At 40.3% G+C, this 25,966-nt stretch overlaps 1 protein-coding gene across 1 annotated transcript; it reads left to right on the forward strand.

The window, feature by feature from the left end:
- Positions 1-3,073: 3,073 nt before the first annotated feature.
- SGO1 (shugoshin 1) lies at positions 3,074-25,257 on the forward strand. The gene is given in 10 exon segments (XM_020987203.2): positions 3,074-3,163; positions 8,059-8,139; positions 10,738-10,886; positions 10,973-11,169; positions 12,983-13,087; positions 15,151-15,230; positions 16,932-17,002; positions 24,218-24,407; positions 24,562-24,583; positions 24,585-25,257. Coding segments are annotated over 8 exon segments (930 nt in total). The 5' UTR covers positions 3,074-3,163; positions 8,059-8,139; positions 10,738-10,744; the 3' UTR covers positions 24,708-25,257.
- Positions 25,258-25,966: the final 709 nt, after the last annotated feature.

Raw genomic sequence — 25,966 nt, forward strand, 5'->3', positions numbered from 1 at the left:
CTGAAGGACTCTAGAGGGAGAGAGTACTCATCCCCATGAAATTATAAATCCTTCAAATAATAAAAGAGTTGAAGTGGGCTGTGAGGAAAAAGATCCTAAAAGGATTTTAAGGCTAATGCAAATGGATCTACTTAGCATTAAACTACCCTGGACTTATTCTGAAGCAATCAATTCGGTATTCTATTGTAATGACTTTAATTGATTAGATTTCTGAAATACTTCCCACTGTTTAAAACTAATGTAAACCGCCATTGGGAATTGAATAAATACTTGTTGGTGTTGATCATTTTATGTCCTCAGATTAACTTCATTAGATTTTGGACCAATACAGACTGCAAAATCCAGCTGAAGGATCTCCTTGGATGTCCAGTCGTGGGTACTATTAGCTACCTTAGGAACCCTCAATATTTCGAAGCTCAGTCACCTTCTCCACACTAATGAGTGAGTGAGTGAATGAATGTATGGGTGAGGAAAAGCATTTATTAAACACTATATGTAAGCACTGTGCTAAATTCTGGAGGTAGAAATGTCATGACAGGTGCTGCTCTACAGGAGCACATTCTAATTGGAGGAGATGGTATTTCAAGAAACCAGCTCCTGAGCAGGGGCATGTGGGGTGTTAAAGAAGGACTATCCGGGCAGCGAGGTGGTGCAGTGGATAGAGCACCAGCCCTGGAGCCAGGAGGACCTGAGTTCAATTCCAGCCTCCGACCCATAACACTTATTAGCTATGTGACCCTGGGCAAGTCACTTAACCCCATTGCCTAGCAAAAAAAGAAGAAGAAGGATTATCAGGGCCTTTTTCAATGCTACTCATCCAAATTTGGTGTCCACTTTCCATCCAACATTTACCTGTGCCTCCAAGAACTTGTAGCATACAGGGCCATACACCAGTAAAACCATCTCAGAGATGGGCTAAACCAGGTTGACTGACAGGCCTCAAACCCATCAGTGAGTTAGGGGGATGTCTACCCAAAGCATCCCCCACAGGCAGAATGGGTAGATGAGAACAATTTGTTCCAACCACCAAGAAGGCGGCTGAAGCAGGCACTATGGAGCAATTAGAGCTCAGCCAGAAGACACCAAGATCATCTCTACATCCCAGGCCATCTGCAGTCATCCTGACTTTTGTCTTGCCACTGGACTTCCATGACTCTAGAAGAGAGAGTGAGACTGATGCTTTGTGCAACTCTACCTCACTTAAATCAATTCATGTGCAAGTTCATACATCCTCCTGTGATGTCTCTGGTCCTCTTCAAAAACAAAGGGCAAAACAACCGAGCAGATGGAAAAGCCCAAAAGTTCTAAGGGTGCAGCAGTGGGGGTGGATGGCCCCAGAGTCCATAGGTTACAGAAATGAGTCAGATCACAGAGCCAAAGGACTGGCAGATAGATAATAAGCCCGGGTGGTCTTTCACATCACCACAACAGTATTGATTCCCAGTATATCCAAGCCATGTGATCAGACAAGCAACAAGTCTTTACTGAGCACTATACTAGATAAAAGAAACATTGATGAAGACAGGTTGGAGCCAAGTTGTGAAAGGCTTGAAATGCCAATAAGAGGGCAGGTTACAAGTTACCAGAGGATTGATATGTACACTTGTTAAGGGGGATGGGACATCATGAATAATTCGGTACCTCCTTAACACTCTCTCCCTACTGAAATTACTTTGTATACACTTTGCATTTATTCATTTGTATGCATGTTGATTTTCCCTGGTAGACTGGAAACTCCTTGAGAGTAAAGATTTGTTTTCGTTTTTTGCTTTTGCACCCCAACAGCTGGGCACATCATCTTCAAAAATTGAAATCAGGAAGACCTAAATCTGAATCCTGCTTCAGGAACTAGCTATGTGAATGAACGCTTTGGAAGTCACTTCATCTCTTCCAGCCTCGGTTTTCCAGAGTTGGACCAATAATTACAGTAACAGCTAGCATTTTGTGGTGCTTTAAGGTTCACAAGTGCTTTACAAATATTATTTGATCCTCACAAAACCCTGGGACCTGCTTGCTATTATTATCTCTGTTTTACAGTGGAGGAAACTGAGGCAGGCAGAAGTCAAGTTACTTGAGCAGGGTTACACAACCAGCAAACTTCTGAGGTCGAATTTGAACTCTCTGATCTTCCTGACACCGTTTTATCCACTGAACACATCTACCAGCCTACCTCATAGGGCTGTGAGAATCAACTGACAAAATGTACGTAAGGGACTTTGCCACCTTCAAAGCTCACTAGAAAGACCAGCTACTATGATGATAATAAACCAGCGGGCTCCTGACAGCCATCTGTTGAATTGCAATGAAAATCCCACCAGAAGCACGGCCACCGATCTGTGGGAATGGACCAGAGAGATGCACTCTGAGATCTCGCCCAGCTCAGACCCCGTCATCCCTCCCCACCTCTGCCTTTTCAAATTCCTCAGCTCAGTGCTGCCTCTACAAGAAGCCTTCCCCACCTCCTGCTAATTTCTCTAATTGAATATACACAGATGCCTGTGGTCCCCCAGATCCAGCTCAAATGTCTACAGATTTAGAAAAAAGCAGACTTTAAGATTTAGAAGAGGCGGATGATGCAAATGTTATTTAACATCTGACATAAAGCGAAACTGAGGCTCAGAAGGTGAAGCCACTAAATCAAGGTCGCAGAGCTCCTAGGAGTGGCTGTGCGCATCTATCTGTCCAGTAAGAGCCTGAGCCAGAAAGGATGGAAGCGTCGTTCCCCTCCTCCACCACCAGAGGGAGATGCGGGGCGATCGAAAGTAACCCCGCCCAAAGAGCTTTGAAGCAGCAGAGCGTCGGGGGCGGAGCCAGTCGTTTCCTTACTCGCCGGGAGAAACTAAGGTACCCGGATGCAAAAAGAGCAGCGGGCCGTGGACGAGCAGGGGGAGTGGATCCTAGAGGAGTAAGGCCTGAGTAGGTGTCACGTGAGGTAGACAAGTGGGCGGGGGAGGGGCGTACGTACCCACGCACGCACTCCTCTCTGGTTTCCCCGGCGTGACTTCGGCCGCCTCACGTGATGCGACGCCATCCGCCAATGGGGGAGCGCAGCGGAGAATTTCGAACGAGGCTCCGGAAGCCGCCAAGCAAACGGAACCAACGGACCCGGCCGGAGCCGGAGCCGGAGCCGGAGCCGGCGCCGCGGCGGCAGTCGCCGGAGCTCGTAGGTCGAAGCGCGCAGCTGGCGGCGGGAGGGCAGCCGGGCGGAAGACGGGGGGACGGGCCGGGCCGCGAGGGGAGGCGCTGGGGATGCCGAGGCCGTCCGTCCCGGGGGAGGCCGCACGCAGGCCCCGCTGAGGGCCCCGAAAGCCAGGCATTGGTTATTGTCCATCGCGCCTTCGCGCCGGACGCGCCCGCGAGACGGTCTTCCGTCTCCGAGCCTTTGTCCGGGCCCTTCCCCGCCCCTTCCGTCCTCACCTCCACCTCTCGTTAGGTCTCTCCGATGCCTCCTCCATGAAAGGGGCCCTTCCCAGAGGTAGAGGTGGAGAAAGGGCAAACTCCAGGCCTGGGGTGGGGAGGCGAGCTGGATGGAGCTGGGGGACCCCGGCGAATGACGTGGCCTCTGTTTGCCTCACTTATAAAATGGGGACAATAACAACAGCGTGTACCTTGGAGAGCTTTAGTGCGGATCAAGTGAGAAGATATTGGCGAGGCGCTTTGTAAACCTTCATACCAGCTGTTCTTTTAAACGACAGTCTGGAGAGGTTCTATTCAGAGCGGTTTGCAAACGCGAAGGCGCCGTATAAATGCTAACTGTTACTATTACTATTTCATCCTGGGAACCACGAAAGGTTCTTGACCGAGGGAGAGTGACGTGGTCAGACCTGTGCATTGGGAAGAGTATTTTGGCAGCTGCAAGAAGGATAAGTTGGAAAGGGAAGAGACTAGAATTAGGGAGAGGCACCGGGTGATGAGGGTCTGAACTAGGGTGTTGGTTGTGTGATGGAGAGAAGGGAGTGAAGTTGTGGACGTCGAATTGATAGCATTTGAAACCTGATTGGATGTGTGGGAAGAAGGACTCTGAAAAGTTGAAGATGACCCCCGAGCGGATTGTCTGGCAAGCTTCATGAGTCCAGAAACTGGGTCTCATTCCCATTTCTTCCCACACAACTCCCAAGGTAATTGGGGATCCTGGAAGGAGAAGTGAGGAACCCAGCAGAAGGCAGCTTGTCTGGGGAGACTTGGGAGGTGCAGGCTTCCACCCGCCCAAGCAAGTAGGGTAGTCCTGGCCACTTGTGTCTTTCTTCCTTCCAGTTCTTAAATACTATGAATATGCAAACTGAAGTCACAGATCAAAGATCAAGCATGCTTACAAAACGTTTTTTAAATGTCATAAAAATAATCATTACCAATGAAACATATTTCACAATAAATGGGGAAACTACTATGTCATGCTTTGTATTTATCAGTTTCATCCAAAATTGTTTACATAGGTTCAAGTTTACACGTATCAACTATGATCAGGCTTTGGGCAAGTGATGGTGGAAAGTATGTGTCTGAATAAGTTAAGTCAGGGTCTTGACTGTGAATCCCATTTTAGGCGGTTCTGCCCTATTCCAGGGACGGAGGTGATGAGAGCAATGTCAAGGGCCTTTGCAAACCTTAGAGCCCTCTCCAAGTGCTATCTATTGCTATTTCATTTTAGAGTCTATACAAATAATACTCTATGATAGTAACATATTCTTTTTTGGGAGAGTACCACTATCTTATGTCTCATTTGACTGAAATTAATCAAAACATGGAAAGTCATCTCTTTTGTTGCATTTGTCCAGGAATTTTGTATGATAATCCATATGTTTTGTCAGTTCTACAAATCTTTATGAGAATGATCTATACACTTAAAGAGGGCATCCTTCAGAGAAATATGAATAAAGAAACAGGAACCTTTTAAAAAAGAAAATTCTACAAGACTACATCTTTACTGTCACACAACTGATAAAGGTTTAGAGCAGAGGTTCTTAATCAGGGGTCAAGCTGATAGATTTCAGGATGTAAACATAAATGGGGGAAAAAAATCTACACCTTTATTTTTACTAACCTGTAACTGAAATTTAGCATTTCCTGTAACACATTATTCTGAGGTATCCAGAACATACAGAAAAGATTAAGAACTCCTGGTTTAGAGGGTCATAGGTTTTCTAGTCCAGTCTCCTCAGTTACAGAGGAGTAATCTAAGCAAGGCTTAGAAAGAACACAATATCTTACTGTTTACTGTTTGTTGACTATACGTTTTTTAATTTTAAATTTAAGACGGCAAAGTGCTACCTTAAAAACTCCCATGTCTTTGTTAAGACCACTGGCCAAGACTGGTAGGGTTGGATTGTTGGGTGTTTTTCTTTCTGGAGCTCAAAAGCATCTCATATATTTTCACACTACCAGAGCTTGTGCCTGCTGGAGTAGCCTTTGAAAATCCAAGATTACCAACACATGCTTCTGTAAAGCATCTTGTGTGACTTTTGTCTGTTTTTAATACCCGTAAGAGTCCAAATAAAATAAGTGCTTCTCATGTGCAAGTCCTATTCTATTACCCCAGCACATAAAGCCCATGTAAGATATAGTAGACAGAGAGTGGACAGTTACCAGGAAGACCTGGATTTGGGTGCCACGTCTAATGACCACTGAGTGCTTCTAGACAAGTCGTAGCTTGACATCGGTCTCTAGGCAGCCCCTCTAAGACTATAACTGTACAGAGGTTGTTGACCTGCTTTGATACCAAATAAATCACAGGTTTAGTCTCTGGGGTATAAATCTATAGTAAATGTTTCCATTTGTACCTTTTCATTTTTATATTTTTAACATAGCCAGTTATCTTGTTTATGCCCCCTTCTGATAAGGGTTTGTTTTCTTTTTCTTAGTAAGAAGCATTCCTTAAAAATAGATATGGGTATTCTTTTACAAATCTTCCAATATAGCTTAAAATGTTATTGTATATTATATATTACAGTGTCTAATCTGACAAAAAGTAAAATAACCAAGACCTAGAGATACTTCTTCATAAAGTTTGCTGCTGGTCAGTGTAGTTGTAGGAAAAGCCAAAAGGACTGGAGAAAATGGATTGAGATTCTGAGAGGGGAGTTGTAAAGGAAAGAATTGGATTTAGAATATTGAGGTGAAGAAATTTGTTATGGGACATATTGAAGAAGAAATATGAGTTTTAAAGCTAAGAGTCTACAGCATCATAGAAAGGAATGGAGGTTCTAGAATCTGCTTAGCAGAAGTCATTCCCCTCTCCAGAATCTTTGCAGTCAGTGATTCTCCATTGACCATGGAATGAAAGTCCAATGATATAGCCCAGAGTCTTGCTTTAAATCTTATCTGCTACCACTCCCTTACCTTCAATTCAGTATTTGTCCTACAATCATAGATTTGGAGCTAGAGACCTTAGACACCATCAGGTCCAATTCTTTCATTCACAGTTGAGGAAACTGAGTCATATTACTAAATGCCAGATACTGTGCTAAGCTGAGATATATAAATGAAAAGTGATAGCACCTTCACTCAAGAAATTTAAAAACAAGGAGAGAGGACAGGTGAAGTTGTTTGTTTCCAGAAGTTAGATAATGAATAACTACATAGAAAAAGCCAAAATAGTTTGAGAGATTCAAGGAGAGATGAGCACTCCTAGCTGGAGAGATCAGGAAAGGCATCCTTTGGGTTGGTGGTATGTGAGTTAAGCCTTAAAAGAAAATAATGCATTAATATATATTAAGTCAATATATTAAGTTAGGAGTGGTCTGTGCCAGGTAAGAGAACAGATATGTACAAGTGTGGACAAGTGGGAAAGGAACATAAACTGGCCTAGTTTTTCAGGTTAGTATAATATACAAGGGGAAAATATGAAATAAGACTGGAAGGTAATATTGGAGCGAAATCATAAAGTGCCTTGAATGCCAGATCCAAGAGTTTAGCGAGCCATCTAAACTGAACTACTCACTGTTCCCCACACCTACCTGCACATCCTTTCTTTTAGGCCAGAGATTTTAAACTCCTGAGTGCAGCCCTAACCAGATTTTTAAAATATAGTATAACACAAACAATGTTAATTTGTCATTTTTGGTCGTTATGCCCTGCTGGGATCCATTTCTATTTGAGTTTGACACCTCTGCTTTAGGCCTTAGCTTATGCTGTGATCATTGGCTGAAGTGCCTTCCCCAAGATCCTTACCTGTTAAAATCCAACCTATCTGTTAAGGACCAGCTCAAGAGCTACCTTCTCCATGAAGCTTTTCCATATTCCCTCAAACCATATATGATCTCTTCCTCTAAAACCACATAGCCTTTTTTTTTTTTTTTGGCTAGGCAGTGGGGTTAAGTGACTTGTCCAGAGTCACACAGCTAGTAAGTGTCAAGTGTCTGAGGCCAAATTTGAACTCAGGTCCTCCTGACTCCAGGGCTGGTGTTCTATCCACTGCACCACCTAGCTGTTCCCCCATAGCATTTTTCTACCTCTGTTATTAATGTTAGCTAACACTAATGTAATACTTTGGGATTTGAAAAGTGTTTAATATCCCTTGTAAAGTAGCTTTTTGTTTACCCAGATTCCCATGTAACCCTGCCCCATCCCCTAATACAGATACACACCAAGTAAATCCCTTGGAAGTAGTAATTGTGACTTATCACCTTTATGTCCATCCCTACCCTACCCTCTCCCTTTCCCAGTCCCATGGGTTGCACATCAATAAATAAATATCTGATGGACAGAAACTAATTGCAAGGTTGTTTTTTTTTAAGTTGAGTACATTTGATCATCGACATTTGTTTTAATACAAGTACCGCATACTAAGCAATTTTGTTTTATATTTAACACAAAACATTTGTCACTCTTTTTCCATTAAAGTCCTACATACTCTGCTGTCCCATCATGTCATGGAGGTGACCCTGAGTTCTTCAAGGTTATGCTAGCAGACTGTAAGCTTTAGCAGTTCTTAGCATGCCAGAAAGCACTAGAATAAGGGCCCTAGGACAGACTCAATCTGTAATCCAAGAACCAGCCTAGCTCTGATCAGAATTCATCACCAGATTGGACACAGGTTGATAATTTTTTCTTTTTTGCCTACAGCAACTCTTAAAGAACAGCTACCTCTTTGAGAATTTGACATCTGTGTCTGTGGAAGGAGTACGAACACTGATAAAATCACAGGTTGAAGAATTTTTATAAAGTATTTATCACTCTTAATTTAGAATTTGCCCTGAATTATGTACAGTAATGTTTTTATAACAAAAATATCGTTCTCTTTTACTGACACTGAATGCTACTTGTGGGTTTTTAAATATATACGTATATTTAAAGATGTATTTAACATGCGTCATAATTTACTAGTAGTCAGGGCACCTAGATCTTCTCTTGGCTCTGTCTGCTAAGTAGCTGTGTGATCTTGGATTTCTCTGGCCCTTAGTTTTATATATAAAATAAGTTGGCCTAGATATTCCATAAAGATCCTAAAGACATTTAAGATGATATATTTCTACTTGTGCTTACTGTTAACTATATATGGTGTTACAATGGAACTGTAACTTTGAATTTGTCAATTTTTTTTAATGTATTTTAAATATTAGCATGTTAACGTTGGTCAGCGTAGAAGAGCCTAAAATTTAAATTTAAATTGACATTGCTATGCCGGGTTAAAGAAAATTCACTGTGATCTTTTTAAAGAATTGAGTAAAATATCCATCCATTTGGACAGCTGAGTGATAATAGGAAGTTGGAGAAAAAAAAACCAAATATATAAATACCTCTGTCCTAATGCCAGAAACCTAGAAAATCAAGCTGAAATGATTGACCAAAAATTAGAACCTTGGTTATTTCTATATAATCATGTTTTGGTGTCACTGGCCTCAAGGGTGTACTTGGTGCAGGTGTAACCATTGAGTCATAGCAAGCTTCAGATTTAGCGATCTGGGAACTAGCAGGTAGGTAGAAATATAATGTGACTGAGCACTTCTAAAGAATATCCTATGAAGAAATTAAAGCCATCTATAGTCATATGAAAAAATGCTCTAAATCGTTATTGATTAGAGAAATGCAAATCAAAACAACTCTGAGGTACCACATCACACCTATCAGATTGGCCAACATGACAAAACAGGAAAATAATAAATGTTGGAAAGGATGTGGGAAAATTGGAACACTAATACATTGTTGGTGGAGTTGTGAAATGATCCAACCCTTTTGGAGAACAATTTGGAACTATGCCCAAAGGGCTACAAAAATGTGCCTGCCCTTTGATCCAGCAATAGCACTTCTAGGGCTATATCCCAAAGAGATCAAACAAATGGGAAAAGGACCTACATGTACAAAAATATTTATAGCAGCTCTTTTTGTGGTGGCAAAGAATTAGAAATTGAGAGGATGCCCATCAATTGGGGAATGGCTGAGCAAGTTGTGGTATATGAATGTAATGGAATACTATTGTGCTATAAGAAATGATGAACAGGCTGACTTCAGAAAAACCTGGAAAGACTTATATGGTCTGATGCTGAGTGAAGTGAGCAGAACCAAGAGGACTTGGTACACAATAACAGCCACGTTATGCAATGACTAAGATTGTTAAACTGAACCCTTCTCAGCCTTACGAGGATCTAAGACATCTCCAGAGGCCTCGGGATGGAAAATGCTGTCCACATCCAAAGAAAGAACTATGGAAGTCAAATCTCTATCACTTATTTTTACCTTCTGTTGAGTTTTGTTTCATCTGTCTGATGGTTCCTCCTATTGGTTTTAATTTTTACTTACAACTTCACTAATGTGAAAATATGTTTAATGGGTATGTAAATGTAAAGCCTTTATCAAATTGTGCGCCATCTTGGGGAGGAGGAAGGGGGAGAAAATTTTTCAGCTCAAAAGCATATGGAAGTGATTGTTGATAAATCAAAATAAATTAATAAAATTTTTAGAAAAAGAATAAAAAAAACATCCTATGTGCTAGGTGCTGCTATGCACTGGGGACACAAGTTAAAACAGAAGAGGCCATGCCTTCAAGGAGCTAGCATTTTCATAGGGGAAGACAACAGATAAGAGAGTAAATGGTGTCCTGGTAGGAGTGTTGTGATCTGTGAAATAACAGGGATGGTGAATGGAGTCATGGGAAATGATTGGCATATTTTTACAGGCAATAGTAGAATTTACTGTTATCAGACTAGAGGTAGACATTGAAAACAGAAGGACACACACAGGCATATGCACACATGTGCACACACACATGCAGCAAGGCAGGTCCTGGGGTGCCTAGATTTGGTGGCTCCTCGCAGTTAGTAGTGCCAGGCCTCAGGAAGGCAGGTGGAATTGAATAGCAGTATAGCAGTGACATGGCAGAAATGTGGTGTGGTGGATCTGAAAGTGCCTACATGTGGTGGACTCCCCAGTCAGAAATTCAGGGCCCCAGGGAAGAAGCTAAAATTCCAGGGAAAGAAGGATGAGGAGGGTGGAATGTAGCCATGTTAATGACAGATAACATCCATAGCAAAAGCTTAAAAGTGTTATCAGACAAGGAAAGTGCTTTTAAAACCTTTAAGTGGAAAATCCATCTTTTAGAAATGGTAAATGAAATTGGGAGAACTGCAAAATCGGACTTTGTCTAAACTATGTACATTGATTGAATAATCCTATACAGGTAGGATTGCCAAATCTCCAGACACAGCCTATGTTCTCATGTTTCAGTTACGTAGTTTATTTCATAACAAATGGATTATTGCTTGAAACAATTCGCTTAAATAGTTTTTCCCCTTTTTAAATCTCTAGGTAGAAGATGTCTAAGGAAAAATGCCTTAAAAAATCCTTTCAGGATAGTCTGGAAGATATAAAGGAACGGATGAAAGAGAAAAGAAACAAGCGATTAGCCCAAATTGGCAAACCCAAGCCCATCCTGGCTGCAAAGTGCAAGATACTCAGTAAGAAGCTTTCATATTTATTTTCTTTTGGCTTCATTCACTAAATTTGCATTTAATAATAAAAAGCTATTGAATGTTTCTTTCAGCCAACCCATCTACGCAGTTGAAAAGTTACCAAGAGAACAATAGAGCTCTAGCTTTAGCTTTAGAAAATGAAAGATCCAAAGTGAGAGATGCCCAAGACACCATCCTGAGTTTGAAGAAAGAATGCCAATACCTGAACCTTCAGCTGTTTGTATTAAGAAGACAGCTGGCTTCACAGCAAGCAGAAGACTCTGCTCAGGTATTTGCATGACAAAAAAAAAGTTGTTTTCCCAGAAGAAAATTTTAGGACCCTTGAATTAATTATTTTAACGTATTACTAACCTAGCTCAATTTTAGTTTTAAAATTTAATAGCAGAGAGCTTTTTCCTATTGATTGACTTCGTCAGTCTAAACTTCTGACACAATTTCAGCCTTCACCATGCCCTGTACACAGAGATTCAGGTATAGAATTGATGCATGTGCTTTTCTGATTGGTCTTTCTTCACGGCCTAACTCTGTGAGCCATCTTCTCCCTGAAGCCTCCCTTGACCACACCTCATTATTCATTATTCCTGTTCTCTCCCTTTTCACTTTTCCTCGCACTTGTTGTACCTGTTGTACTCCTCCAATAAAGTATAAGCTTCTTGAGGGCAGGGGCTGGTTTTAGTTTTTGTCTTTTTGTCTCCAGTGCTTTGCACATACACTGAAAGTGCTTCGCACATGTTTGTTTGTTTTTAAAGCAAATAGCAAATTGAACACTTGACTTTATTCATTGCTGATCATTTAACGAATTGAACTGAGTGACAGAGATAAGTCATTAAGCTGAGGGAGTAATTATATTTAAGCTGGTTCTAAAGACAACAGGTCAGAAGACTCAGTCACCTTTCTATTCGATTTCATTTTGCAGCAGGAATTTATAAGCACTGATCTTATGGTTCAAATTATCAAAACACTCTTTTTAACCAATTCTTTTGTCTGATTCTGTTTCATATGATTGTATGGACACGACAGGAATCGGTATTGTATTTGAGTTTCAGTAGATTAATTTGGGAAAAGGTTTGACCCACGATGGTCTTTTGATGTTAATAGCCAATATTTTTTCAGCATTTTGATTATTGCCATTTTAGCAGGATCAAGTTTATTGATAATTTGGTTATTTAAATCTTCACTGCATTTATTTCTACAAACCTGGTATCAGGTAATTTAATATTAGCCAGGTCTAGAAACAGCAGGTTTCACACAGTAGTTAACTTTCACATTTTCATATATGAGTTATCTATTATCTACTGCAAATTTAAAATCCCGTATTAGCTGTTCTACCTTTCTTTGACTCAGTACCCTTCTGGGCAGTTTTCACATGCCATCAAGTTGTTGCTTACATAGGGGAAATTGAACCATTTTTTTGTTAGCCAAGACAAATCTATTGAAAAGTACAGTGCATTGCAGAGCCAAATGGAAATGACCTGGAGGCCATCCACTTAGGTCTACTCATGTCACTTCTCTGCTCAGAAATTGGCTGTGGCTCCTTGTTGCTTGCCAGCCCATTTTTCAAGGCCCTCCACAATCTGGGGCCACTTGACCTTCTAGCTTAATCTCATTGTGTCCTCTTCACACTCTCCATTCCAGCTAAAGCGGGCTACTCTGTCCCCAGAATGTGCCCTGAGCTTCCTGCCCCTGTGTCTCTTTCTTATGTCCGAAATATTCTCCTTGTCTTTACCCATGGAATCCCTCTACATCCTGTAAAGTCTTGTTCAAACACTACCTTCTTGATCTTTTCTGTCTTCCATTTTGTCTTTGTTTCTGCTTCTCTGGTGCACTTAATATTGTGCATTATAGTTATTTGTGTTTAGTTCTTCTCCCTTGGTTGTTCCCCACCCTCATCCCCACCTGCTGTATTAATTAAGCTCCATAAGGACAGGGCCCATGTCATAGAGAAATTTTCTTTAACTTCCTGTGCCTAGTGTTTTATTGATAACACTTGCCCCTACTCTCCCAAAATAGTTTTGGTAGTTAACAGTATTTAAGAATTCATTATAACATAACATAAACATTTTTCTCTTTTCTTCAATCAGGCTAAACTGTCAACTTTGAGAGATGTTATTTGTAAGGTCACTCAGAAATTGCTGGAGACAGCTGACCTTCTTAGCCCAGCTCAAGTTTTGTGTTCTACAGCTCTTGTAAGTTCGTTCAATTGTCTTTTTTTCTTGTAAGTTGTTTATTTCAGTCGCTATTTCTTGAACAACAGCAAGATACATACTATTGTTTCTGAGATGTTGGTGCTTTTTTTGTTGTACGTTAATAAAGGTACTTAGAAAAGGAAATGCTTCAACAGCTACTCCAAACCTTCTCCTTCCTTCTCAAGCCCCTCTTTGCCTCTCCCATTTCCTCTCTCTCCCTCTCAGTAGATGACCTTGCTTCCTACTTTCCTGAGTTTCTCTTTTCCCCTTTTCCATATCTCAGAATCCACATACATCTTCACTGATCCTCTCCTTTCATACATTTTCCAAAGAAAAAGGGTCCCTTTTTATCAGGTCTGACCCTTCTGACTTTAATTCCATTTCCTCCAAGAACCCTGGAGAGTTGCCTTATTGATTCCCTCTCACATATCTTCAGTCTCTCTCTTTCTAATGGCTTCTTCTCTGCTACCTGTGACATGCCAGGTTTCCCCATATGTTCAGTTGATACTTCTATTCCCTCAAGTTACCATCCTATATCAATCTTCCCTTTTCCTGCCAAATTTCTAGAAAGAATTTTCCACTCCTACTTCTCATCATTTATTCATTGCTTAACCCCAATGTTGTACTGAAATTGCAAGGCTACCAGTGACCTCTTAACTTTGCAAGTCCAATGAATTTTTTGGAGTGAATCCTTCTCCCTTGCCTGTCTGCTGTTATTGACACTGTTGACTGCCCCTTGATCATGGAGCCTCTACTCGTTTGGATTCCTGTGCCACTGTTTCGTCCTGGTTCCTAGGCCTGCTCCCTAAGTATGGGAGACTCTCACACTTCTGTCCTAGGCCTTTACTTTTCACTCCACACTCTGGCCCATGGCAGTTTCATCAGTTCCCAGTGATCATCTCTACATAGATGATTCCCAGATCCATATGTCCTTGTCCACATAAGCTGTACATGATAGAAATTCATGGTTTCACATAGAATCCACTTGTTCTCTTCTACTTTATATATAGAAATGTTCCCTTTTTGGGTGTTAAGTTCAATATTTAAAAAAAAAATAGATGAGATTGCTTTTCTTGGGTGTTCCCAGTATTTCTTTATTGCTAGTTAATCAGTAAGGGGGAAAATATTTGAATCATTTCCTAGTCTCTAAAATTTTAGTGAAATTCAGCCACAGAGGTTGAGCAAGAGTTGTATTTAGAAAGGCTTATTATTAACAAGTGGAGACATTTATAGAAAGTAGTGAAAGTTCCATGCTCTGTGTTCCAGCTTTTTGGTAGTCATTCATGAATGACTAGAAATTAATCAGCAATGAAAATATTGTCATATATTGTTGGAATTTTTAAGGGGAAGTACTTTTCCTGCTCTTGTTCTGTCTAACCACTGGTGTTCTTCTAATTGTAATATCTATAGAAAGATTAAAAGACTTTAAAGGGAACGTCTCCCTCTGCTAATTTCTGACTAGGCAGATAACAGTACGGGCTTAGTTGTGCTGTTTTAAAGACCTTTTTGGATACATTTTTTACACTTTTCTTTTTAGCCAAAGTTTCATTGTAATTTTAGAATTATTCAAGAAATATACCAAGTACTCATTTTTAATTTAATCTATTTACTGTCAATAATGGTGTCTGTGAATGAACCTTTCAAATGGTAACTACAATGATAGTAGAAAATTGAACTTTTCAAAATACTTGACTTTAAACCTTTGGAAAATTGAACTGTGCATGTATATGGTGTTATCCAACATAATGAATTTATCGTTATCTTCAGTGTTCCTATAATGCCATTTTGATCTGAATTTATAGGCTAGCTTCCTAAAATGACATCTCTTTGAAGAAAAAATATATAAGTACATAGTAGAAAAGTTGTTATTCCCTTCCACTCTTGTTTTGGAGACAGAATATTTAGACCTCCAGAACTTGAGTAGGATTTTTATAGCTAAAGAGGGAACCCACATCAATGGATCACACTTATTTGCCTTCTCTTGCATAGTTGAACTGATACAGTAACTGGTAATGTTTCTATATGAATATTTCCATGTTAATGTTTTTCATACATATTAACAGAACCAGAGAATATGTACCTCAGAAATGGAGGAATGCTACAATGAAGATATCTCCAGTGACTCAGCACTAAATTATTTACCGTAAGTATAAAAGTTTTTCAAAATTGTTAATAAATTCACCCCTCATAGAAAGAATTCTTCTGACAAAAAGTTCTGCTATTTGGTTTGCTATATGTAGGATCTGAATGTTCTAATGAAATGAGATTTGTTGGAATCACTGAGCAGAGAAAAAATATTTTAGTTTTTTTACACTTTTAATTGTCTTCTTTGTTGGGTCAGCACAAGAAGGCTTTCTAGGATTGGCATTCTTTTCCCAAAAGTCATGCTGTTTATATACTGTCCAGATTGACAGCTGCATGGAAGTGATTATTCTAATGATGTTATTTCTTATGGCATAAATTGTCCAGTTAATAAAAGAAATATTATATTTAATTTTAGTTCTTCAATAACTAGATAATGCATGCTGTATTTTTGGGCTGGACAAGTTACTGTTTAAATATATTCTCAGGGCAGCTAGGTGGCACAGTGGATAGAGCACCGGCCCTGAAGTCAGGAAAACCTGAGTTCAAATCCGGCCTCAGACCAAACAGTTGACACTTACTAGCTGTGTGACCCTGGGCAAGTCACTTAACCCCAATTGCCTAAAAATAAAATAAAAAATAAAATATATTTTCATCTCCTATCTATTTTCTGCCATTCTTTCTCCTCCATGTATCATTTTAAAGCAATTTAACCTAAGATCAATAAAGCATGCATTATAAATGTAAAGAATGGAGTTGAGTTAGGATTATATTTCTGAGATGATTATTTTTTGATTTAACATAAAACTACCCTTGTGGGTGATCAAAATCCGTATTTAAATATTGATTTTTATGGGTAAAAAGGTACACACAGATAAACAGTATACTAAAATTACAGTTAATTTGAAATTACAGATATTAGTGAGTGGTTGGATATGATGAAGAAAATTACATTTTGTGGATCAAATTTAAATTTTGCATTCATTTTGAAATGAAATGTGTTGTTTTGATATGCTGAATATACAATATAATTCAGATTCTACTAATTCAGAATTTGATCATTTAATCATGTACAAGTTTTATCTTTGAACCAATTATAAAGAGTTTACTGAGGAACATATAAGTTAAGTAGAGGTAAATTAAAACATAAATTCAGTGCTGGAGAGGACCTCAGAGGACATGTAGTCCAACCACATCATTTTAAAGATGAGGAAAATACGGCATCAAGAGAACACACAAGTAGTCAGTAGGATTTGGAGCTCAGGTCCTCTGCCTTCTACTCCAGTACTCTTTCATCCTTCCCCTAGTTTAAAAAAGAAATACATGTATGTGCTCTGCCTGAGCACCCAGCCTGATCCCCTTCGCAAATGCATGTAGGAAAACTGAGGCTGAGAGCTGACTGGCCTGATTTCATACAGTAAGCAGGAGAGTTAAGACTCAAGCTCAGGTCCTCTCAGTCCAAATCTTGCATCCAAATAAGGACAGACTGCCTCAGGCAGAGCAGTTCAGAATAGGTCCTATTCATTGATACACACACCACCCCATACACAAAGAATGTGGAGAATTGCATGTGCTAGTGATGAGAAATTAGCCTCGAGGTGATTACTATAAAAAATGTTTATAGATAGTGTCTGGCTAAAGAACTTTCATTTCAGTGGGGTTGGGAGGTGGTGCCTAAAAAAGAAATCCTACAGAAATTAGGAAAAGATTAAAGTTATTATTGCAGTGGGATTCATGAATAAATTGCCTTTGTTATTCATAGGCAGCTTCCAACGTGTACACCCGTTCTGGATGCCGACCTTCCAGCAAAAGCTGACTCATTTCAAATAGAAGGTAACTGCCACCTTGCCAGTACACATACCATCAATGGCTTCCTGTCACTTTTAGAATAAAGTCTAAACTCCTTAGCTTAAGATTCAAGGCCATTCACAGTTTGGGCCCGTCCACGTTTTCATCCTTAACTTTGTTTTCCTTAAGGCAAATCTAGACCTGGCTCATTCCTGCCTCTTCACCTTTGTTCATATGATCTTTCTTGCCTCAAATGCCTTCCTTACTCCTTGCCGTCTACCCAAATTTAATCCAGGTTCTACTATCCTCAATGACCTCTCCCTCCTTTGAATTTCTGTAGCATTTGATACTTATCCTACTCATTTGATATTTAAACGAAAATTCTGGGTAGTATACCATCAATTTTTCACATGCCTTTTCAGTAATATTTTATGTTCCTCAAAAGGTCATATCATTACTTTCTTGTGTTTCTTTTAGCTGCTTTTGTAATGTTATGTAGGTAGATGTTGCTTAATTTTTTATTGGTTGATTTATTAACTAGTTCAACTAGATTTATTTCTTTAAGTCAGTCAGAGGAATATAATAGACCTTTGAGAGTTTTTTCCAGGGGCCAGACAAAATCTTTTCACAAGTCAGATTCATGTAACTGAGAGACTTAATGATAATGTCAGGTTTTCCAAGATTATTCCTAAAACAGATACTTTTACAACCTATTGTAAATATAGAAAACACCTCTCTGGTCATGTCTAAGAACAAGCCATTAGGTGGGGGGGTGAGGAGGAAGGAGAACTTTTTAAATTAAGTTATCTGTTAAATCCTTAGGAGAAAACTCTCCTGTTTGTCAAGATGCACTGGGGGTTAATATTGAGACTTCTTCTCCAAATGAAGAGAAGCTACCTGACAATGTCTTACCAAGAAGCGTGTCTGTTCGGAGGTGCAGTGTACGGAAAACGCACACTGATATATGTCACATTGAAACTTTAGATCATTTAGAAATTGGTAATTTGACAGCGAATTTTGCAAACCGGACAGCCTTGAATGTGAGGAAAACCTAGTTAACAATCTTGTCACTGAAAATCTAGACCAAAATATCTGTCAGTGGAACAAGAATCAAATTAATTTATCCCCAGGACTGATTGAGCCAGATGCTCTTACTGAAACAGAATGTGTGGTGGTGGAACCTAAAGTGAAACAAACTGAAATGAAAAATAAATATTCACAAAGAGGAAAAAGAGAACAGAAAGGAAAATCCATTGGGACAAGGAAATCTAAGTGTGCATCAAAGGGTAGGAAGAGCAGGAGTGGAGGTAATAAGACTCCTTCCAAGGGAAAATTAGATGAGTCTATTGACTCCAGTGATGCCTACAATTTTAATTGTGAAGAACGTGTTCATATCACTCCTTTCCGGCAAAAGAAAGTGAATGATGATTGTGAGCAAGAAGAAATCAGCATTCAGTCTGAGATGAACAGCTCTGAATCAAGTATTTCAGAACGGGATTCTGGTGAACTCTATGTACCTTTTAAACAAAAATCCAAATACATGCAAAGTCTGGGTTCTCTTCTAAGCCCGGTCCAAATGAGACCCCGTTCCAAAAGGATGCTTTTAGAGCAGAAGAAGTGTGTGACTGAAACCCCTGAGAGCTCTGTGAGAGGGAACACCAGCCGCTGCATCAGTAAGTGAACCATTTGTTTGTCTGCAGTTTTGATGTTGATGGTAAATGATAGCTTGGTGCTGATATACTCACCATATGTTTCCCTAGGGGAGGTTACAGAATCACCATCTGTCTCTGGGGGAGGTTGTTCAGGCTGATAACATAGGGAAACCATTCCTGTCTTTCTTTGGCCTACTTCAGGCTGGTCTTTAAATACGATTCCAGGCATATTGCAGAGGCCCTGTTAGTAAAGACCACAGAAGCAAAAAAAGAAAAAGAAAGTTTGGTGAAGAGATAAAGTCAGGCCAAAATCAAAGGATTTGCATATATTGTACAAAATTACAAAGCTTATAAATAATGGATTACAAACATAGCTCAGCTTATCGACTTGATGATATGCATAAATATTTATGCTTCATCATGTCAAGTGACTTATAATCTTTATGAATCAACCATCTACTCTCACATTTTCCATACTGCTTTATTAACAACTTCTCTTGGCTCAACCCCCAACTCTGTTCCTGATCACATTTTCAGAAAATTATTTCAGTTCCTGTTTGTTAAGAAGATGAAAGTCATCTCAGGAGGCCCCTCAGTTTGTTCCTGTCCCCAAAACCTGAGTCTTGGAAATAGAAAGGTGCTCAGCAGAGTCCCCTGCTGCCCCTCTACAATGCAGTGTCTCTTGGCAGGTGATCAGTCCAGCCTTTTCTCAAAGAGGCTGATGATGGGAAGTGTGGGACAAAACCTCTTGGCAGCCCATCCCAGCTGGAGAATATTCTGTTCAGATGTTCTTTTTGTAATGGCCATCTAGGTCTGCCCCTGCAAAACCTGGGAGTACTCATGGCCTCTCTCAGTGTCTCCCTCTCTAGCTCACCCAGCTTCAGTTTATTTCAACCAGGTAACACGATGTAGTCATTTCCTCCCTCTCCCTTCTTATTTTCTTTTCTGTGCCTCTTCCAGTCTATTAATGTCTATCTCTAAGCAGAGCATTCAGAATAAAGTAGTCAGTCAATAAAAGTTTATTAGGCACCTACTGTGAGCCAGGTAACATACTCAGGGCTGGGAATACAAAGAAGAGAACAATATTCCATGTTTGGCCTAATGAGGAATGAGTATGACAGATGGGTGGGCACTGTCTGGATACAAGATGCCTCCTACAGACACATTAGACTTCTATGATTGGAGCAGTGTTGACTTCTTGAGAGCTTTCAAGTTCCCTGAAGCCTTTATAACCCCTCCAGACTTTTTTCACATGGACAGCTGTCTAACCATCTCTCTTGTCCTGTGCTTGTGGAGTTGGGTTTTTTTTAATTACATAACTGCGTCTCATTTGACACTTGTAGTGTGTCTAAATCTCTTTTGAATATTCACTCTGCCATGCAGTGGATTAGGTGTCCCTCCTGGATTCGTTTCATCTGCATGTATGATGAACATGCCATCTATACCTAGATCCAAGTCATTAAGTAGCCAAGGGTAAGCCCCTAGGACATTCCCGAGACATCCTCTCTACTTGATTTTGCTCTTTTAATGCAATTATGGGTCCATCCTGGCCTTGCTCCTGATCTCCCTAATTATACTATAACTAATCCATATCTGCCTGTCTTGCCCACAAGCGTTGTTTGAGTGACTTTGTCCTGTGGCGTACTGAAAGTAGGAGCGCTTGCTGCACCAGACTTGTAAATGAGGTTGGTCTGACATGATCTGGTCAGGATGGTCTTCCTTACTAGTAATTCCTGTGTCCCTTTCTCAGTGTTCACAGATCATCCCGTTCGTGATACTTTCTAGGACTGGGCCAGGAATGGAAGGGACACCTACTAGTCTGTAGTGGTGGGATAGACCCACTTTTCCTTCTTGAAGACTGAGGGGATTGCTTTTCTCTAGGCAGGTATTACCTGTGCCAGGCCTGAAGTTTTCTGAGGTCACTGACAGTGAAAACCTGAAAGATCATCCAGCTTCACCCACTTATTTTTACAGATGATGTAACTGAGGCCCTGATGAATTAGGTGAATTGTCCAAGGTCACAAGGTAACATGACCAGGGTTCAATTCAGACATGGAGCCTCATTGTGTCTGCTAGTGTCTGTCTCCGCATGACATCACATTGTATTCTCTCATTGTTCTGTGTGATACTGGCTCTTCTGTATGCTTGTCATCGTCACATTGTGACACTGTTTCCTGTTGTGCGTCTGTCCGTGTCACTATGGGACTTTTAAGACTTCAAGGTGTAGTAACATGAATTCTCTGAGTGCTGCTATTCTGTCTTACCATCATTTACCTTCTCTGTTAATTACATTTAATTAATCCTTTTCATTCTTAAGATCTTCCTCCTTGGTTAAAAAACAGAAATAATATAATTGAGTAATTCCGCCTTCTCAATGCCCAGTTCAGCATTTATTGACAATCTCCTATATGTACTAGACAGGAGCGGGAAACCTATAGCCTTCTAGGTCCTTGGGTGTGGCCTTTTTACTGAGTCCAAGTTTTATAGAAATCCCTTTTATTAAGGGGATTTGTTCTATGAAGTTTGGATTCAGTCAGAGAGCCACACTTGAGGGCCTAGAGAGCCACATGTGGCCTCAAGGCCACAGGTTCCCTACCCCTGGACTATTAGGATATCGAGACAAAAATGAGAGTTTCTAACTTCTGCTGGAGGAAAGCCTGCAGTGCATCCACAGAGGAATCTAATTTAATGTAGTGAAAGGGGAGGCGGCACAAAAGAGACATTAAAGTGCTCTAGAAATTTAATTTATTATCCTTATGAGGTCATTTTTCTCCTTTCAATATGAACCTGTGATTTTATCAACCTAAGGAATCCTGGTGTGGAAACACCCTCCATTAACACAAATTGATTACTCACCTCTGATTGATAGCATCCGAGCTACCTGCCTGGGGCACTGAGAAACTGAATGAATTGCCTTGAAACCAGGGGTCCAGGTCTTTTTCACTTCAAGGCTACCCTACTCTCTCCTATGTCAAGCTGCTCCACGGATGCCTAAAAGTAAATGCAGTCCTCTTGGTGTGACCATCAACCAGGGCCAAATATAGCAGGATTATTACTTGCTTTGTATGGACACTATAGTTGACATTTTCAGAGTGTTTCAAGCTTTAAAAAAAAAATTAAGTCATCTCATTTGAACCTCATAGCAACCCCATGAGGGATTTAGTGGAGGTGTTATATATCATCCCCATTTTTCAGATGAGAAAATTGAGGCTTCAAGATGTTAAAGGGACGTACCACTTGTACTTCTGCCACCAGCTATCAATAATGGTTGCAGTGCCAGCAAGTTGCTATTTTTGATTTTTTTCTTGCCTCCTTCCAGTTTCATCTAAGAGTTGTTTGGGAGATTGTCTACTTCTTTGGGTCTTGGACCAAGCTTTCTACAGACTTTCTCACCTCTCCTATTTTGCAGTTTTGTAACCTTCCACCCCCATCTCTGTAATGTTTTGTTAACTAGATCAAAATCAAGTGTTGCCTGGGGCTTCTCTGTTTCTCCTGTGGCCTAGGAGATCAAATGTTCAGTAATGGAGATGATTTCTAGGCTCTTTTGGCCTCTTTGTTATAGCACTGATTTATATTAGTTAAGTATTTGTAGATGAGACAGCATAGAGGAGTAGTTACAGAGCCGTCCTCCAGGTCAGGAAACCCTAAGTTCAAGTCTCACCCATGTCACACACATGGGCATGGGCACCCAGGAAAGTCACCATGCCTTTGCACACCCCAAAGACCACTAGGTCCCGAGCAGTCATACATCTGCCAATCAGTTTTCTCACACAGGGAGCACCTAACACCAATGTGATCACATCTCAGGATTAAAAAGATCATTTTAAGAGAAATGATTCCTATTTTTCAGGGTGAGCTGATCTCAATGGGCTGTGTTGGATGTGTTGGGATTGCACATAATGTCATCTTCCTTTAAATCTTTCTGCTCGCTTGAGATTGATTTTAATTTTTGCCCCAGTTTGACAGAGCAAACTTCCCTTCACCCCATCTTTTGTCTTCCACTTGTGGCTGATGACTGTCCTATCCAAGACCAACCTCACTCCACTGGACTCTTTATCACTCTCCTTTCCATCTCTTCCTCAGACTTGGGTGCTGTCATTCATCCCCTCTCTTTCTTATATCTTCAGTCTCTTTCCTTTGGCTCCTTCCTCTCTGGCTCCGAAACATTCCTAATCCTACCACTTCCCCATCTTTTCCTGTCACTCTTGAATAAGCACTCTCCACTTACTTTCATTACCACTCACCTGTTTGCCTCTAAAACCCATTAAAATGTTGGCATGTGATCAGACCCTCAAAAAGGCCACTAAATGGCCTGATTACTAAGTCCAGTGGCGTCTTCTCAGTCTTCCTCCTCTTTGACCTCTATAGTATTTTACAGTTATAATCTGCAGCAGTTGGGTCCAATAAAAACAAACCCCTGCAGGCCACGTTTATATGTTATATTTTACTTTGTTAAACGTTTCTCAATTACATTTTAATCTCAGCTTCACTCGGTGAGCCTGCATCTCTAGTCTGCAGTATCCTCTTTGATTCTCTGAGAGTTCCATCACACCAGATTTTCCTTTGTCTTACTTTTCTAATCATTTCTCCATCTCCCTTATGGTTTCTTTTTCTTTTTTTCTCGCCACTCTTAGCATTACCTAAGGCTTTGTCTACGCTGTTTTCTCACTCTTGCTATACTTTCTTTTTTGGTGATCTTGTCCATTCCCGTGGCTTCAACTATTGATTACCTCTATTCACATGACTCTGAAGTTTATTTATCCAGCCCTGACTTGTCTCTGTCTCTCTATCTGTGTATGTGTCCCTCTGTGCCTTTTCCCACCCTCACTCCCCATAATAGATCACTTGCTAAGTTCTGTTGTTTCTGTTTTCCTAATGTCTCAAATCCAGCCCCTCCCACTGCTGTCTCCTTAGTTCAGATCCTTATTTTTGCTTCTTGAATGGAACTGTCGTAATAATCTTCTGACAGGCCTGCCCCTTTTTTCGTCTTCACCCCACTGATGGATCCCACACACAATATTCTTTTTATTGGTCTTTCTAGAACACAGATATGATCAGGTCACACTACTACTTAAAAACCTTAGCTAAATGTACCCACTTTTACTCTCCACCAAGCAGATCAGACTCCTTTTTACTAGAATTCAAGACCTCACGCGGTCTTGAGTCCAGCCTACATTTCAAGCCTCATCAAGTACTCTTCACTTACTCAGTACTGCAGCCAAACTAAACTGTTCACCCCTGAGTATGTCTTCTTTTCCTGCCTTTGCTCACCCTGTTCCCTTTGTCTTGAATAAGTGACATGACCCCTTTATCTATTTACTGATGTTTCCCCCCATGTTTCTGAACTCAGCTGCCACCTCATTCACGGAGCCTTGACTCCAGCTAGATCGGGTTTCTCCCTTTTCTTAGACCATTCATACCCTTTACCTACTTATCCCATTTAAAGTTGTGTTCTCTGAGTTCATGTCTTATCTTATTTGTGAAAAAAGAACCAGAGTTGCATCAGGTAAACATTCGGACTTCTCTAAACTCAGATTGCATAACTTACCGCAGTTTTAGGAGTTTTACTTTTTCTGGATTACTCTGCAGTGAATGTTCTTTTCCATAGGTTCACCTTCTGAAACTCAACAGTCATTTCATCTCAGCTTGAAGGATGTCACCAATATCCATCAAACTTCTGGTGCAAAAAGCAGAAAACATTCCATTCCATTCAGCAAGAGTGAAGAAAGCTCTGCGCTGCCTCTGCATAAGCGCAGGTGTACCCTCAGTGTGAATTATAAGGAGCCTACACTTACCACGTAGGTCATGATAGTCTTTTGGTGGGGTGAGGGTGTTGAGACAGAAGGATTGAGGGTCACATTGTGATTTAATTCAACTGTGATTCTGATTTGAACTACAAAGGTTCTAGATGAATCTTAGGATTACTCCTAACATCTTACTTTATTCTCATAGAAAACTGAGAAGAGGAGACCCATTTCACAGATGTTTGCTTTTTGAATTCTCCAATTTTCAGACAGAAGAAGGACCCCAGACAACGCCGATCTTCTAAAAAGCACTCGCTGTCCAAATACGATGAAGCTTTTGTTGGATGTCGTTGAAATTCATCTTTCACCCTCTCGCTTGAGAAGAATCGATGGGGTTATTGGGACAAGAGTAGGCAGAACTATTAGCGTGAAAAGTTCTGCTATAAAAAGCATCGTAGTGCTTTAAAAACCTATCTTCAAACATTTGACATTGATTTTTTTTTCCTGTTGTAGATAAATAACTGGTCTTACCCTGTTTAAAGCTTAAATGTATTATACTACCCAAAGCCCCTAGTTTAAATGAAAATTGTATTTCCTGTAGTAATTGTAGAGAAAATGGTGGTGGTTAATTAGACAAATTAAAATCTTTAAATTAGTAACTTCAAACATCTTTGTTTTCCCTGTGTATGGGGAATCATAACTGTGAAATGTCTGAAAAGACAGGTGAAGAGAATCATTCAAAACTCTCAATTGTTCAATTTCTTACCTGCTAACAGTAAGATTTCTGGTCACTTTGTATGATTTGATCAGTTTGACTTTTTGTAGCCTTGTATATATCTGCTTAAACTTTTAAGAAATCTGTTGCTGACTGTGTGCCAGAAGTAATAAAAAGTTTTGTGACCTAGCCCTGTGAGGTGCATTTTCTTTTTAGTTGAGCAAAATACACAATTACATGATTGGAGCAGTTGTCTGCAGCTATAGTTGACTACATACCTGGACAAACTCAAAGGAATGGCCCTTCACTTTTAGTTGTCTGGTATAGGGCTGGCCTAGGCAGCTTCCTTCATTCGCGCTAGGAGCAGATCCCGCCAGAGGCAACAAATTTTGCCTTACAGCAATTTGCTTCAATGCAATAAGAAAATATCGCTGATGTAACAGAAAGTTGGCTGGATGAGTATTCATATTTTCCCATTTGTTATTTCAGCAGATCCTTAAAAACAGATCTGTCACACAAAGGCACAGGGTTGTGTGTTGAACCCTTCGGATGTGATAAAAATAGAGAGCAATGCCTATTTTTCTTTCTAAAAAATTTTTTTTAGGCAGTTGGGGTTAAGTGACTTGCGCAGGGTCTCACAGCTAGAGCGATGCCTGTTTTTGCCCGTCTTCTGCCACTTTGTTAAAAGTTAAGAAAAATTTGGCTTAAAAGATGTCTGTGGATTCAGCATTGCTAAGTTGCCTTGTTCTAATAGGTCGGTGATGTTTTTGTAAATAAGTTTCCAGAGATGCATGTACTTCACAAAACTAGGATTTCATTGCTGTAGGTGTACCCTCCATCAGTGGGGTGTAGGATGTGTTCAAAGAAGACTGGCACCTCTGGTGTGAGGGCTGCCGAG

The sequence above is a fragment of the Phascolarctos cinereus genome, unplaced genomic scaffold, assembly GCF_003287225.1.
Source record: "Phascolarctos cinereus isolate Bilbo 61053 unplaced genomic scaffold, phaCin_HiC Scaffold_1;HRSCAF=81, whole genome shotgun sequence".
In the NCBI taxonomy this organism is placed as follows: domain Eukaryota; kingdom Metazoa; phylum Chordata; class Mammalia; order Diprotodontia; family Phascolarctidae; genus Phascolarctos; species Phascolarctos cinereus.